Source organism: Oculina patagonica, chromosome 4, assembly GCF_052425735.1.
Source record: "Oculina patagonica isolate OP01 chromosome 4, crgOcupat, whole genome shotgun sequence".
Classification (NCBI taxonomy): domain Eukaryota; kingdom Metazoa; phylum Cnidaria; class Anthozoa; order Scleractinia; family Oculinidae; genus Oculina; species Oculina patagonica.
Window position 1 is genome coordinate 61750278 of NC_135761.1, and position 17614 is coordinate 61767891.

A 17614-nucleotide genomic window follows, 5' to 3' on the forward strand; every position below is an offset into this window, starting at 1 on the left:
TAGCTACTAACCAAATGACAGAAACTACTATTCCAAATACCCATTTCTTAACGAAACGATGTTGGAATGGACGAAATGTCGCATGGAGACGTTCTAAAGAGATAAATACGAGGTTACAAATGGACAGTGAAACAAACAAATTGCGTACTGAGGCTTTTAAAAACGATAACCCAGTTATATTGTTCCATAGATCACAGTTATTCCTCATGTCCCATTCAATGATCATTGGCCCCGAGACTCCCCCGACTAAGAGGTCGACTGTCGCTAGATGGATTATCAAGTATGTACTCCGGCGATGTAGCTGGCGCTGCTTCACAAATACAATAATCGTGATGACATTAAGGATGACTATGGCCAGACATTCAGTGATGAGCACAACAAGCCATGGAATGCAGTCTGATGCAGGTAGGCGAACCATCATCTTCAGGTATCTGCTGTTACTGGTGTAGTTAGCCACTGAACTTCAGTTAATATTTGCTAAACACGAAATCACCTAAGTATGAGAAAAAAGTTATATCGGGGAAGAGAGTAACTGCCGTGTGTAATACAAACAATATTTTAGTTTGAAATTGACGCCCAGGCTTAAAGGGACTGTGTCACGGATTTTAGCCAAACTTAGGCACAGGAAATTGCCATCAAATTCGTTTAAATATATAAAATAACCTCTTAAAACAGTAAAGGAACATTTTAATAACACAGCAAATACAAAAGAAGGTACGGATGGCCAAAAGCGACGAAGATTGAAACGGATTGCGATATGGGTTTTTGAAATATGGTCCGGCGGACCAGTTTTCAAAGTTAATCTTGTCTGCTTCTAACTTTAAATTATAACGCCAGGGAGACACATTTAGTTGCAATGAAGCTATGGATTTGTCATTTAGACCCATAGAAGTAATTTCTTTGCAAAAATTAAATTTCATATCGAGTATTTGGCAAAACGTAATAAAATTAACTTAAACTGATCAGCCGTGACACAGTCCCTTTAATCGTCGGTTTCTTGCAAAATCGACGATTAACCCAGGGTTAAACATATAAAAATATTGAGAAAGATGTAACGTTTATCATGATAGGAATCGAATTTGTCATCTTTCTTTATTTACCACGGCACAGTACGCTCTCGAGATTGTTGATCCTAGTAAGGAGAACAGTTTCATTACTTCGGTAACTTCCTTAATCTCCTAGATTGAAACTGCCACAAAAAAAGAATGTTTCATTTAGAATGTCGTCAGCACTTTCTACTCGTCGACCGGAAGACACATTAAGTTCTATTTTCTCCCTGTGCTTTAAATAGCCCAATTTCGATATTTTAAAATTCAGCCTAAAACAATAGTCCTCAGTATGCGGCTCCGGGGAATAAACTATGGATATCTCATTCCGGTAACATGTAAACTGAAAACAAACTTCGTTCCGAGATGAAACCGCATACGGCTACGGAGGCCACAGAACTTAGAGCAAAAAAAACGTGACTGTCCTTCCTGTTTAGCCCAAAGAGCAGCCCTATGGTCAAAATGCTCGTTAAAATTGCAGATATGGCCATTAATAGGCACAATAAAATTTTGCGCGAAACTTGCGTCATCTTTGTTTTGGATCTCGCGCGAAAACCGTGCACGCGTAAATGCCTTAGGCTAAGCCGGTCGATTTTGTCATGTGAATGCAGAACAAACTTCATTTCGGAACGAAACTCGTTCCGGAATGAAATTCATTGGTATCACGGCCCCCTTGTCTCCGTCTTGCATCCAGACTTAAAGAACTTCAACATCGCTTCAACATTTCATTGACATACCTTGGATAATTAAGAAGATGTTCTGATGCTTTCAATTTCAGTCGAATGAACGAGTTGAAACAAGCTGTGAAAGCTGGAAACATTCTATTAAACTGAATAGGGAATTTGGGTATACAGTTAATAAATGCCTCGTATGTGGGTGGGTATTAAATTTCGATTATATTGAGGAAAATTTATTATTAGTTCAACAAAGATGGCATAGCCTGTATGTCGTAACTGAATTGTAAACACTCAAGATTGTTCCTTTGCCATTTCAATTTGTCAAGAAACAAACACAACACACGAATTACGCATGGTTTTCAAAAAGAATCTAAAATTCGAAACGCCAAGTAAATTTTAGATTCTTTTTTTTTAACTGAATTGTTTTTCGCATTTTTAATACAAGTATCTTTCAAGGTAAACATACTTCAGTTGTGCAAACCACTTGTTTGTCAAGACTAATGGGTCGTATATTCTTTCCAAAACATCAACAAACCAACTGCAGATGCCGTTTTATTATAGCTGTCTATATCATCAAAATTATGAATAGAGCAAACCTCATATTCATCATAATAATTTGTGGGGTTCTATCGAATATTTGTTATTTTCATGTTATTTTATCAGGGTGACCTCATCAGCACAAAAGTTCTGTTATCAATGAGGGCCCTGGAAAAATTAAAAATAAACCTCTAAAATAAATTACAATTAAAAAGCGTTAAAAATACCAGTTGGATAAAAACGGTAAAAAGGTTTAAAAAACTGATGACCTATAAAAATCTAAAATTACAACAGAGCTGCATTCTTTTATATCCCCAGGTACTGTTTACTGTTAAAAAGTTTTGTCCCGTTTAAATTTAAGCTCTTCTCTCAATTTCTGTTCTTACTCTCGGGAGCAATAAGGGCCTGTTTACATGATTCCGGAATGACATTCATTCCGGAACGAAACTCGTTCCGGAATGAAGTTCGTTCTGCATTTACATGACAGAGTCGACGGGTTCAACCAAAGGCATTTTCACGTGCGCGGTTTTCGCGCGAGATCAAAACAACTGAGATGGCGCGTGTTTCGCGCAAACATATTTTTGTGCCCATTAATTGCCGTATCTACAATTTTAACAAGTAATTGGACCATAGAGCTGCTTCTTTGCGCTAAACAGTAAACTGTGGAGTCCGCATGTAGTTTCACGAGTTCCAATTTCATCTCGGAACGAAATTCGTTTTGTGTTTACATGATACAAAAATGAAATGTCATTCCAGAACGAAACTTTCATTCCGGAATGAAAATCGGAATGAACTCGTTCCGGAATGACTTGACTTTCGTCTCGGTATCATGTAAACAGATACAGAGAAATATATGGGGATGGAATGAACTCGTTCCGGAATGAAAGTCATTCCGGAATCATGTAAACAGGCCCTAAGTTCTTTCCACTTCCCCTCGTGTCAAAACAAATAATCTTTGGATCATTTCACTTGAATCCGGTGCAGCTGTGGTATTGGCCGTCTCCAGCCTCGTCCCCAGTCGTCCCCGGCGAATTGGGATGTGACGTCACCCGCCAAGCATGTCGGGAAAGTTCGGTTCCAGTCCTCCTCCGCTCACTCGCATAGCGCGGTATGGCCTGGGGACGAGGCTGGGCCGTCCCAACAGTTGCATAACCCACACGGCATATAGCAAACATCTTTCGAACAACTCAAAGATTTTCTAATTCTCTTTGTCCATTAAAGAAAATAGCGCGGGTTATCGCGAGCATCGAATATTTGATGTAAAAATAAGTGATAAATACTCAAATACTTTTCCGAGAATCTTAGAGTGAAAAATACTTATCCTTCCTCCTTCTCTCCGGCTGTAGGTTTGTGCATGACTACAAAAAGTCAGTAAATGATGCTTAACCTCATCCAATAATTGCTTATTATTATATGACTAGCTCCGTGAGCGGTCAAGATGAAGCGAAATTCGTGCTCTGATTGGCTACCCGAGCGTCGGATCGCCCGCTGTGCTCCCGCAAGCGAAAAACTTTTTTTCCGACGCTACTTGAAAAAGCTTTTCGTCGTTATTTTTCGCTATGAAGCTATTTTCCGAAACAACACAAAGATTTTCTGTCTGTTTCTAGCGAAAGGAAGTATGATAACAAAGAAATAGGTTTTGAAGCGAATGAAAGCAAACAAATTAAACTACAAATGTTAACGAGTTTCGTGAATTTTATTTTCCCGCAAAAACCGGCTAATACAAAAATTAATTCGCAAAGCGACTTCAAGACATGATATCAGTTTTGTTTGGCGGAAAATGGAGAGACTGAAGACAGTGGCATACCTGAAGAAGTACTCGGCAAACCTGTGTAACATCTTCAAAACTGCATGGAATAAAGCGGACGGCACGGCGAACCAGGCACTGCAAGCTTAACATCTTTTTACCGAAGCCTCTAACGCTTACGTCGAATAGATGTAGAAAAGTTCAAGCTTTTCCCGTGGAGTGTAAAGTCCCAAACGCTTTCAACGATCACAGTTTCAGCTCGTGTCGCGGCACGTTTGCACAACTAAAGCGCCAGAAGCGAGCAAATACTCTGCAAAACGTCCAATACTCAAAAGCTGGTGGCCAGATGGAATGGACATTCTTTTTTCAAGGCTTCAAAGTTAACGTTGATTCGAAAATTTAAGCAATTTCGATATCCTTTTGATGGTTAAAAAGAGCTAAATTTCATTATTGTCGCATCATGTTTCTTCGTCTCGATTCATTCAAGAATTTGACAGTCACTCATTAAACTTTTAAACCAATGAAATGATTTTAATAGCGTGCGCCATTGATTGTGCATGCAACTGTCTTCCTTTTAAGTGCTCGAAAAAAGTCATATAGTAATCCTTTACTGACCAAGCTTGTTCGGTCAAGATGGCAGGTTAATGGCCTCGTTCTTTTTTTTTTGCGTGTTGGCCAAACTTGGTCAATATCCGGCCATCTTGACCTCACGCTTGGTCAATAACCGATATGTAAAACACTCCCTCATAAGTGAAATAGCTGTTGTTAAGTACGATCTCCAACAGGTCAATAACTTGCACCGTGGCGAGGTTAGTTGCTTCTTTCCACTCACTCGTTTTTTACAACTTCGATTTCAACGTCAACGTCAGTTTCTTCACCATTTGCTGCATTCCGTCATTTGATTCCTCCATTTGCACAAGTTGTTCTTTTAACTCCTGATTTTCTTGCCTGAGGACTCGTCTGTCCTCTTCAGCCTGCTTCTTACTCGCCTTCATCATGTTATCCATTTGATCTCGTTGAGCCTTTGCCTCCGCTTCCTTCTGTTCACGGAATCTCTTTGTTTCTTCTGCCTGTTTTTCTTGTAACGTTTCCATCTGTTTTCGGAGAAAATTGTTGTAATGAGTGGTAAATGACAAAACCAGTATCTTATGTAATGGAGCTAATGGGACTTCGACACGAAAGCTGTTTTGGAAGGTAGTCTTTCCTCTGGAACTAGTCAAACGTACAAAAGAAGGATAAGGCTGAAGAGGAAAGAATATATTTTCACACCTAATTAAGTGGCCAAAAGCACATCTAGTTATTTGAAAAATATACTCCTGGCATTTTTTCTGACTGATGATGATGATCGAAAGATTTTTTTGGGTTTGAAATTTTTATTTCCGGGATTTTTTGGGGTAGGAATATTTGGTATGTATTTTTTGGTTAGCTTGATTTAAGAAGGTTTTTTTTTGGGGGGGGGGGGGGGGGATTAAAAACAATCTAAAACATTCGCGGAAGTGCCTTGGCCGCATAGTTCTGCGAATAAAGTACAAACACTGAACGTGTTTCTATTTTTTCTATTACATATTAACTATATCCTGATGAATCGATTGTTCCATCTGATCAAGTATTTGGACGGAGTAAACACATTTATTGCCTGCCAAGCCGACAAGGCTTTCTCGTAAAAGACGAGTGGAATGCTTATATTGAGATATTTAAGATCAAAATTGCAGTTAATGAGAATTTGGCTACCCAATTTTTCTAACAAGGTAACAGGAATAGTAGTCCAACTCTCGGCAGGGTAACTGCTATCGAGTCTTCTGATCCAGGTTGCTTTGAGAGCATTGTTTACTAAGACCGCCTTTTGCTCTCGGTCCTATCATTGTAGTATGGTGTTTTCTTGCGCCATACAAATTGGGAGATATCTTTTTTAATTTTTTTTTAATAAAACTAGATGTAACAGGGAGGACAGCGGTGTTATAGATAAGTTTGGAAAGGGCTTGTGCTTTTTGGTTGACAATACGGCTATGTAGAGTTAAGTTTCTAGAGTACCACAGATTTAGTAGAGAAGCCATCGAAGACAGTTTCTGTTCAAAGTTCTTTTGGAAGACTGCCTCTTCATCATAGGGGAAGTGTATACCGGGCGCAAGTATGGGGTATTTTGGCCATGCTCTGTCAAGAGGTTCCTCTGATCATTTCCCACCCTTCTGATAAACTTAATGAGTCAGAAATTCGACATGGGATTTTTTGGGGGATTGATTTTTGGTCCAGGGATTTTTTGGGGTTTTGTTGGAAACCCTAGAGTTTTTTCTTGGGTCTTGATTTTTGGCCCCATTCGATCATCCCCGTCACTTGAAATCCCGCCTTATGTTTCAAATAAAATACTGCAAGAGAAAGCACGGCTTGAAGCAATTTCTTACAAATACCATGATAAGAAAACGAGGTATAAGATCAAAATCAGAACTTTTCCTACACTTGTTTAAACGTTTTCAACTACTAAGTTAGGAGAATTTCGTTTCAGTTAAGACACTTTTCCAGAATTGATGGGGTTCTTTAATCTCATAACCTTGGTATTGGTATTTGTCATTGAAAGGTAAGAGAACGTATGACTACTTCACTAGCATGGATAACCGAGGATTACGTCACTTTTTTAATCTCATAACCTTGGTATTGGTTATTGTCAGTTAATGGTAGGGAGAATCTGGAATACATCACTAGGAGGAATTACTGAGAATTACGTCACTACTGTATAATTTCTTACTTCTATATACCGCTTACGATTTTCTTGTTGTGAGCGAGCGTATTCCTCCTGAAAAAAAAAACAAATTTCAAATTATTATCAAATTTTAGTCATTATTAATATTTCATTAACATTTTTTAATTGTTTGTTTTCACATCCCACGGTTGATCGGTCATGTGAGTGAGTCAACTAAATAGTTGATTTCTTTGGTATGATTGTTGTTTTATAGTGTCCCTCCTTAGTTAAAAACTGCTAGTGGAAAACTGCAGTCGGCGCCAATTCCGAACTTTTGGCGGGAAACAGTTTATCCGAGCTGGACTGTCATGTACGCTATACGCCGCACATTATAGCACTGCTAAAACGCGGGAAGTGTGACTGAATATACAATAGCTTTATTAGCAGTATCCTCTATTGTATGTAAAAAAGTTTTACAACCTTACGTCAAGTTTGATCCTTTCTTCATCTTGATAGGCTTTGGCGGCAATTTCTTGAATTAGATTTTCGTTGAAATCTTTCAACTGCCACAACACACCCAAATATTGATGCATTTCTTTCATTAGTTCCTAAGATAATCGGTAAAAAAGGAAACAAGTCACCAGCTATTTTTAAACTAACACCTGGTGACGATATTTAAACTTGATTTGTTTTTGTGTAACAAATAATAATAATAATAATAATAATAATAATAATAATAATAATGTTCCTATTGCGCATTTAAAATTTTCAATGCGCTTACATTTGCACATGATTAAAAAGAAATAAAACGATAAAAGTAAAATGATGTTAAATACAGAGATTCAGTTTTAAGATAAAAAAGTTGAAATATTAACCCTCGGACGTAAGAGCAAATTCATACACCCACCATCGTACAAGAGGGAGAATGGATGGAACCCATACCAAGAGTTTCGTTCTATTAAGGCACAGCATAATTATTTTGCACTGAGTAAAAAGCCCGTCGCTTACACTACAAGGTGACAAGAAGAATTTTTGTTGGCTGTGACGTCATATGACGTCACGTAACGTCGTTAGAGCCGCTATCTTGGATTTCACCATTTTCTTTCTAAAACATGCAATTATCAAAATCGATGACTAGGTTAAAAAACTATTACAAAAAAGAAATGTTTTAATGGAGCTATCAGTATGTCTCGGTATTTTTAGAAATTTTTCTGTTTATTCTTAAATTAAGGGAAAATCTCAAAATAATTGTTGTGTTTTTAAGGAAGAAAACACCAATGGTATTTTAAAAATGCGAAAATAACCAAGAATGGTTTCGATTGATGGAGATTAAGACGGATTATGGGCAACAAGCTCTTATACTGTTTAATGTAAAAAGGAACGTCGTTGCAAAGTTTAGTGGCGTGAAAAGAAAAGGATCTTTGGCCGTATAAAAAAATTAATTTAAAAAAATATATATTACATTTTTATCAAGTTATTGTCTTTATTAATATTTCATTTACAATTTTTATTTGTTTGTAGTCGAATATCTTTATGGAGACATTTTGTATTGAGAAATATGCAACTTCTGGTAAAATATCTGAATATCTATTTTACAAGTAGTTTAGGTCAATTTTATTTAGCGTACGAGTGACTTTGTAAATTAAAAGGGGCAAAACGTTTTCGTGCACTTAGTAACTGTTAAACCTTTATTTACCGGATGACATTCAAAGAACACAGCAGCACAAGCATCTTTGGCGCCAGTGGCTCGAGCTTTGTAGTCCTGTTCAATTCTGAAGTATCCTGCTACAATGTCTTCGAACATTACTTTGGCGCCTTCCCATCCGTGCAGCCAAGCAAGAACTGGGTCCAAGTGCTCTTTTTTAAGATGTTTTAGGAGATAAGTACATGACTCTCGTGTTAAACTTTCATTCTCCCTCTGCCATGAAACCAAATTTTTGTCACAAGCCTCCTGAAACAAACGAAAGAAACGAAAACGACGTACACCTTTTGCTGATTGCCGCTATAGATTTGTGTAGCCAACTTTTTGAGTGTAAGAGCAGGTAAGATTTATCACTTGATTCTTTTGTGGAAGCACTGACGAAAAGCAAACGTTTAAAACGTCAGCCCAATCTACATCGAACAGTGGTTAATTTAATGCAGCTTTGTAATAACGACCAAGCATTTTCACGTATCCAATGACGCAGCATAGCCTAGACGCTGATTAGCTATGATTCCCGACCTAGTGTTCTCAATAGTTTGATAGCAAATTGTGCATTGGACTCTTAAGTGGTTTCTGAAATATCACCAGTCGTTTATATAAGCTACTGGAAACAGCTAATTTGTCATGTCTTTGTCCGGAGTGATATTGTGTATTCGGTATTAAACATTTGTGTATTGATCTCAACTTCTTACCGTCACTTCTTTTAGATACTTTTCAGTTGTGACTGTAGATATTCCGAAAGTCTCACTCTTCAACTGCGCAATACCTTGCTCAAGGGCTGCCTCGTGGCTCTTTCGAATTTCCTCGTTATCACAAGGCAGCTGACCTGATAACCTTGACGTCATAATGACGTCATACGTTTTGAGCGCGGCGTCTGCAGCTTCAGCACACTTTGTCACCACAAATGTTTCCCAAGCTGTTTGGACATTTGGAATCACACCAGGAGTGTTGATAGCTTCCACGTACAGTTGAACCAGTGCAGCCAGGCCTGCAAGTTAGTATTTTACTTGTTAGGTTTTAAATGATCATGATTCCCTGGAGTCAATTTGATTCGCAACTGTAAACAATATTGACCATCGTCAATACTCTACCACTAAGAACCACATCTGTTCGAGTTGACAATGGGCCCTTTGCAATCACACCTTGTCGGAGGCATAGGCGTACGAGGCTGGGGGGCGAGGGGGGCTGCAGCCCCCCCAGTGCCAAATTTTTTCGGGCAAAACGCTAAGAATTCGGGCAACAAGCCAGAGAAAAAATAGAAAATAAGCAGACAAATCTCAAAATTACAATCAGAACGAATTATATCAACAGAAAAAAATATTGGTAATATACCGAACTTTGTGGTTTAAAAGTCCAAATTTCTCATTAATCTGCTTTCGTTTCCGCTTGCAAATTGCTATAATTAATCTTATTTTTCACATGGCTCGTTTACCTTTGTTCTTCCAGGCTGGTTATATTGAATAAACCCCGCTAAATAACAACTGTCTGAAAAGCTGGGAGCGGCTTTGATTGTAACAGGGGAGAGCGGGGCTGATATTCTAATATTCCACCAGGGGAATATTAGAGTTGATAACCCCCTAGGGGAATATTACGATAATATTCCCCTCGTAGCAAATCCACAAGCCTCGCATTACAAACAAAACCACAACTTTACTTTAATAACGTTACATTCATTTTACTTTGACTGTTGTTACATTATTTTAAATACTACTGAGCAATTGCTCAATTGAAAACATGACGAATGCGTTGCGGAACTCGTGCCTCGACGTTTGCTTTTTCAAAATTCCGAACTCCGCAGTTTATTCTGTTCGGTTGCTAACACACTCCAAACATTCAAACGCCTAAAGGTTACCTTTTTTGTCTTCTTCGGGATCTTTCACTATTCCTGGCCAGCAGCTCTTTTAATTTGTCATCGTCAACGATGATCTCTCTCGCCTCTTCGACGTTTTCTTCCCATTTGTTTCCACCTGGTTAAAGCTAAACAACCCTTTTGTCGCCTCCTCAATGCTAATTAAACTGAGCGTTTTCGTAGTCCTCTTCCCAATTCTTAGAGGAAAGCAGGCTCCAAGTTATTGCCTGGATTTGTCGAAAAATTAGAACTTTCTTTCGCAGACTCACTCACTTCTACCAACTTTGCAGTTAATTGGTGAAAAAAGGTGGTTACAAAGTTGTCGGTACTATTAGGCAATTACAAAATCCCAATGCGTACTTTCGGAATCTTTAACCTTTGTAAAGCTAGTATATTGATTGTTTTGATCGGCATGTCAAAAACGAAAAAATAACCTGTTTATCAAGTGGAAACCCCAGTGCGTCTTTTCGGAACCTTTCTCCTGTTGTTAAGTGTGTGTCGAGAAAAAAAACATTTGTTTTTCTCCAGCGTATTCTTATTGTTTTAAGCCACTGTTGATACCTCGCCCATGTGAAAAATAAGCCGGTTATTTTTAGGCACCTCGGGAATATGTGATTTATTCACCTCGGGCTGCGCCCTCGGTGAATAAATCGCATATTCCCTCGTTGCCTAAAAATAACCCTTACGTATTCGATTTTCTCTCAAATTCTGCACGATTCAGCTGCAATCAGCTTTTCCATTTAATTTGAACGTTTGCGAGCGGTGGACCCAAAAACAAAGCTGCGATACGGTAACAAATGTAAGAAAGCTAATGCTTTTGACTCAAATGAGCTCAAAACTTTCAACAATATGTTTCAACCCGTTCATCTTCTAAATGTTTCACGCATTTTAAATAACTTTCAAGTGGGGGAAAAACAATGTAAATTGCCTCCCAAAAATACTTTTATTTTTGCTGAACTAAAGTAAATAAATAAAAATTTCCGAAGAAAAAGGATTCAGTGCATTGACATCTTTGGGCAACGTCACGAGATTAATTTAACGCACGTTCTGTTGTCCATTTTGTATGCCTGTTTATTCGGCTTTCAACCCATGCCATTTTTTTTTTCGGGCAACAAGGTCTCCGCCCCCCCAGGTCCGAAGGTGCCCGTACGCTTATGGTCGGAGGGCAAGCGACGCACTGGGACAACAAAAAGAAACCCTGAACAAACAAATAGTTTGAAGTCGCTTTGCTTTGGATGTCCCAGTGCGGATCTTTTTTATTAAGGTGTGATTTTGCACCATATGACTGTAAGATGCAAAGGGTCCATTATCTTATAATATCGTCTTATGCCACCTTACGTGGAAAGGCTCTTGCACTGGGGTCTTTTATCTAGCATATAACACACAGCGTTATGTTATCTACCTTCACCGGTGACTATTTCTCCAGCGTTAAAGCTGTGTTTAGGAACCAGCGTGCTTCTCAGTAATTTCTTGAACTGCTCTATTTCAGAAAAAAATTCACGGTTGATCTGACTTCTGTTTCTTTTGATGTTTTTCAGCACTTCTTCATCATCTGTTGGTGGGGGTAGTTTGAAGGCATGGAAGCCAGGAAAGAAACGCAAAATACTTTCAGCTACTTCCTGATTCGGATCGACACGTGAAGAACCTTGATCTTTAAACACCTGATGTACAAAATATAGAACTCTCATTTTGTTTCCTGTTGCGAAAACTGACTATTTTACATACTAGATTAACCTCAAATACGGCAATTTTATCACAAGTATATTAATGTTCTTAAATGCGCTGCTTGCGTGCTTGATTCGTGCAGCGCACGAGAACGAAGTTTGCAAATGTATAAGTCGACTGAAAAAAAAAATAAACTGATAACATTTCGCATTCTTTATTTAGAGGCTTCTGTTGAAAAAATATATTTCAAGGAGAAAATTGGTCAATGTATAAGCTCTTTCTACTCGATTTTTTGATTTTGTCATCCCTGACTCAAGCAAGTTTAAACTTAACATAACAACGAGAGCAACATTACGATAACAACTGAGATGTAATTACATTTTGAACGTACCCTCGTATAGAAGTACTCCTCGATGTCCTTGCAGTCAAGTGGAATGGATTGAGTTACATCCCTGAGGAGCCAGATAAAGAATGGAAAAGTTTTATGGAAAAACTCAGTGTCTTCTTGTCCACCATGCATTCTCGCTTCTTCATTGCTCGAGCGAAGTTTAATACGCTGGGATAACTTCACAATAAAACTGTCAAAATGTTAAGAAATTAATAAATCAATTTGCTATTTGGAATTTTTCCCCTAACACCCATTTGCGCTATATAAATGCATTTTCGTTATCGTTATCATTACCATAGCAACGATTGTCGTTTTCTTTTGTTTTCACACAAGCCTTATTTTCTCCGTTTTAATGTGAAAAAGGCGCTTTTAAATTGTTTCGTCGTATTTAAGCGCAGTTATTTAAAATGAGATATAAACACTTAAACCATGAAAGACCATTAATTACAGCAAGGCGCCCAAAAGTGTGACCACATTTAATTTATTCACATTCTTTCGTGCAGATTTAATCCAATCAGAAGTCAACTACAAGCTATCCACGGCTTTTGATTGAATTAAATCTGCACGAAAGAATGTGAATAAATTAAAAGTGGTCACACTTCTGGGCGCCTTGCTGTAATTAAAAGCGAGAGAACTTTTGTTTTAATTTGTTTAAATATATCGACTGCCGATTGTAGGAAACTACAAATTGTGGTACAAAAAACTTCATTCTTGATTTACTCTTAATTTTTTAAACGCTCTTACAGATTTTTCTAAAATTTTGTCTACAGGTAGTCAATCCACTATACTTTAACATATCAAAAACTGAATACCAAGAGTCTAGCTTTCGAGAAATCAAGCATGTTTGGAAAAAAAAGAAAACGCAATCGTTGCTGTGGTAACCTTTGTGACGAAGTGACCGTTAAAAAAATAAACTTTGGTCATATTTGATCATTATGGTGTATTTTGGCAAAAATCGAACATTGACTTTCTAGATAATTTTCGTTTTCAAAACGACCACATGGGGGTAAAAGAGACTACATCGAGCCTCCTTAATTGAAGGATACTCCAATCCAATAAGGTCATGTCTGGTGGGAACTCCAGTTGAGTTGTAAATTAACACAGAGGCCAACAAAACAGTGAGTGTAAAGATCTGATTGTCAGCTAAACCTTCTCCACTAACAGCATCAATTCCCTCTGAGTCCAGTAAGACCACAGTACACTCCTTGCCATTCGAGTCCTGTGTTATGATATATATTTAATTTATTGAGCTACCAAGTGCATAAGTGGCCGGTAAAAAACGATTTGGATTATTCACCGCGTATTTACCGTCCAGTACGGAGTTGAAATGGTGGAGAGGAATGTTGTTCGAATGTGAGCAGCCGTTTGTGGGGAGGAGCGTTGCGTGCCGACACTAAAAACGGCTGCAAGGGAGACTAGCCTCATCCCCAGTCACTCGCTTCTAATAATAGAAAAGTGCGGGGAAATCAAGAAGGGTGGGAGCCTCCCATGCAGTCGTATTTGGGGGCGATCGAGTTTCACTCCTCCCTACACAAGACTGCGTGGGAGGCTAGAAAGGTGGAGCGCGGTGAAGAACGCATCAGCAGCCGCAAGCTCGCCACTCTCGTTTCCAGTTCTTATTCGTGTTTACGCAATTGCTCGTAGCTGCCCTTCACACTAAATCCTCCTATCCGTAGAGAAAACTGTGGAAGAGTCTGGTCCAGCACATACCTTTATTTGTTCTTATATGGCGTTTCCGTCAGCAACATAAAAACAAAAAACTTTTTGCTAAAAAGTTAAACGAATATTTTAAAAAAGAAATCTCAGTCAATTGTTTTGGAAAAGTTTCCTTTTGGCAATATTTCAATCGTTTTTAAAAGTCTTCGTTTTGGAGTGCCGGAGTTTCCGAAAACATCACCTCCCTTTAAACACGTGTATCTTTTTACCGGAATTTTTTGGGGCACCACCCACATCCAGATTCCCATGGTTTTCGGGTCGAAAAGATGTCCGAGAGGGAAAACTTCTGGTTGTTCAAAAGCCTCGCTTAAAACGTAAGACTTTCCATTTCTGCATGGTCCAGCAATAGACACTACACATACCGGACCTAGAAAACACAGAAAACGAATAACAACAATTAATATCTTGATTTTGAAAAAACTGCTTTTAAAAATTAATAAACGAGCTGAACTTAAACGAGCTGGCTATACCTGTCTACACAGTTATGTTAAAGTCTGCTTCACCTAAGCATGCAGCGACTAGGAGAATTTCTACTCCTCCTGGAGTAGATGCTAGTCTATCGCAGGGTTACCTCCAGCTTAAGTCACGGCGGTACCCATTTATACACCTGGATGGGGAATAGCCACTATGAGAATAAATTGTCTTGACTAAGAACACATCATAATGACCCCGGCCATGGTTCGTACCAGGACTGCTCGATCCGAAGTCCAGCGACCTTCCACTTTCCATAAACATAGCAATAAATACAAGGTTATAAAGCTCACCTCTGACCGTTTGAAGTTTTTGAACTGCTTCATCAACTACATAAAGTGAAGACCGTCTTTCCCCTGTTTTAATATATTCCCCTGTCGCTGTATTCCATTGACAGTTATTAGGTAGGCAGAGCGGGATTGCCATGTTGCCATTTCTTTTGTCAGCCATGCTTGCTGCTTGATCATAAAACCGAAATAAATATCATTGCGATATTATTGCAGCTTTTTGGTGCAAGCAAACAATGATATTTTTATCTTTTTCGAAATGAATTAAATGTTACGATCATGAAGACGCTTGTTGTTGTTTTATTATGGAAATACAGCAAATCAGTGGATCATGTGTTGCAGTGGTTCGAGGAATTTTTAATTTCACTTTCATCACGTAGCTTTTCATCCCCATACTCGTTACATTTTTTCTGGAATATACATTTTCATGCATCTTAACAGAACATTTATTGTTAAGAAAACATTCTAAACCAAGCGACGTTTGATCGAATTTTGAAAGGTTCGCTGACCATTTGTACGAAAAACCAGTTGTTCCAGTGAAAAATCAAATGCAATGGTCCTTCTAATTCCCACTGGAAAATTTTTGAAAAAAACAATACATGTTCCTTTAGAGAATTCCTCTCTTGCCGTTTCTCCCAGTGAATGACCGGAAATTTACTGTTCTATTTGCTATAACCATACTGCTTGTTCACGTGCAAGGTCGACAATTTTATGCCAAAGAACGCCAATGTTTAGTCGTTAAAACGATTCGAAAAAATCAAAATTCCAGGCGAGTGCAGATAGAGGGCGCTTGTTCTCAAGCAACGATAAGAAACTTTTTCCAAGGCTTCGTAAAACGGAAGTTATAGTAGAAATGTTTCACCCTCGATCGACATGTTTTTTTTTGTGACCAAGTATCTCGCGATGTTATAAATACGAAAATTTTCAAAAGGAACAGCTTTTTTCCGTTTCGTTTGGAAAAGAATGCACTGTTCCGTTTGTCGATATTAGAAACTAAGGATGCCTTTTTAAAGTAACCCTTGTCTGGGAGACTCTTGAAGCAAAGCTTAGTGCAAAATATACAAAAAATGCTGTTTAAACACATCGATAACATTACCGATAGGCGAGATTGTTTGTGATGGAAACTGAAATGGATATTTTCTTTCTACAACCCGTTTAATGGTTTTAAACGAGACATTTTGTGACAAAAAAATCTCTTGAAATAAACTTCCGGCAGAAAGTGAGTCTGCAATGATGCGGCTAAAGGTCGTTGACTTAAAAACGAAATCTAATTCCGCGGTTGCCGTGTCACCCTAAAATTTGAATAATAATGCGAGCGATACATGAAATTTTGAGCAAAAGCTGGTTATTGAAAGTTCTTTTTTCTTTTGGATTCGGCTGTAGACCGAAGTTTTCAGCAGAAAGATTCAGATGTTGTAAAATTATTGGTAAAATATTCCGGAGAACCCTCTGTATTTTTGAGTTTTGTGTGTGTGATTCTCGGAAATGTGATCAATTCAAGTGGTCCGTAAGATGTAAACTTATTATTTACATTTCATTTCGAAATAAATTTGTACCTGTCTTCCGATTCCTACACGTTTCCTTCCAATGTTTAGAGTAGTGTGTAAATTGCTTAGTTTGATTCTCTTCTTGAATACAACAAAGACACTTTCAAAAGCGATGTATGATGCAGAAAAGGTTTGGCAATCACCGACACTAGCTAGGATGAACAACAGTTTATATAGAAATGTCTAAGCTTATGAACGGGTCAGACTCAAATGTAGATTACAGTATCTAATATTTTCCCATCAAGTAATGTATTGCAACTGCCGTTATAAAAGTAGTAAAAACGCTCACCTGGACAAAACGACGTCTCTCTATCGTCCGCAGGTTGAGATCAGACTTTAGTGTGAGCTCAAACATTTCCGGGGAATCCCAAAGATTGTTCTGAGAATTGTACGCATGTCCAGTTGGAGGAAATTATTTGGGGTTCAGCCCTAGAGGGAAGGTAGACATTTTCATTGTTTGTACCTTATACATATTCGGTCTGGGGTAAAAAAATATGTTAAAAAAATAAAATAAAAAGACTAAAAATACTTTAAAATACAAAATCTAATGTCAAAATAATAGTGCAGCGTCAGAAAGCGAACTGTGTCACGTTTTTGTAATCAAGATGATGTTTATCCTTCTCCTGTTCCGATATTCGATCTGGGTACGATTTCTCCTTGAAAACTGAAATGTTATTCTTTGGGATCCAAGTCCCACACGATTTGCTGCGTCAACGGGAAGAAATAAATAGTTTTTCGTAGATAACAGTTATTCCTCATGTACCAATCAATGAACATCGGCCCCGAGACTGCTCCGACCAAGAGGTCGACTACCGCCAGATGGATAATCAAATATGTACACTTCCTTTTTTTCTGGATTGAAACTGCAACAAAAAAGGAAAATTTACAATCCAACTGCAAATGCTTTGTTACAGATTTCTTTAACATTGTTATTATGAATTGAGCAAACCTCATATTAATTTGTGCGTTCTATGGAATATTTGATAACAAAATTAATAATTTTTGAATCATTCTTTCATTTAAGTCCGGTGTAGCTGAAGTAATGACCCTCCTAACAGTCGCAGATTTTTCTTATCCTTCCTGTCAAATCAAAAAATAGCGCAGCAATCACGAGTTCCCCGGAGCATATTACTCAGCAACGCCTCAAGTATGATTCCCTGTTTACAAAATGGAACGGTGATTTCGTTACCAACAAAAAGGCCTGTAACATGGTGATAACTCATTTTGAAATATTAGAAACGTTTAGCCCAGATTTAACATAAATATGAGAAGAACTTTATAAAGAAGACAAATATCAGGAAATTGAAT

The 17614-nt window shown here is 38.1% G+C and overlaps 2 protein-coding genes across 4 annotated transcripts in view; both read right to left on the minus strand.

Annotated features, from left to right (window-relative positions):
- The window catches only part of LOC144647806 (histamine H2 receptor-like), an 88392-nt gene that overhangs the window by 486 nt on the left and 70292 nt on the right, over positions 1–17614 (minus strand). Inside the window, exons 1-2 of one of the 2 annotated variants that reach the window (XM_078507517.1) lie at positions 1784–2655; positions 1–493 (exon numbers count right to left, since the gene is read on the minus strand). The exon at positions 1–493 is cut by the window's left edge and continues 486 nt beyond it. In XM_078507517.1, coding sequence (XP_078363643.1) covers positions 1–421 — 421 coding nt within the window. In that variant the 5' untranslated portion in view covers positions 422–493; positions 1784–2655. Of the gene's footprint in view, positions 997–1783; positions 2656–17614 lie in introns of those variants that run through there. The other variant, XM_078507516.1, reaches the window with a different exon arrangement.
- LOC144647745 (guanylate-binding protein 6-like) lies at positions 3404–16733 on the minus strand. 2 transcript variants are annotated; one of them, XM_078507421.1, is made up of 11 exons: positions 16596–16733; positions 14766–14927; positions 14211–14368; positions 13332–13504; positions 12289–12475; positions 11635–11893; positions 9076–9371; positions 8378–8632; positions 7167–7289; positions 6748–6795; positions 3404–5101 (listed from the first exon to the last, which is right to left on the minus strand). In XM_078507421.1, exons 2-11 carry the CDS (start codon positions 14920–14922, stop codon positions 4847–4849), a joined length of 1911 nt encoding a protein of 636 aa, XP_078363547.1. In that variant the 5' UTR covers positions 14923–14927; positions 16596–16733; the 3' UTR covers positions 3404–4846. The 2 variants fall into 2 exon arrangements, with proteins under 2 accessions (XP_078363547.1, XP_078363548.1); XM_078507422.1 differs by having other exon boundaries at positions 14766–14930; positions 16596–16670.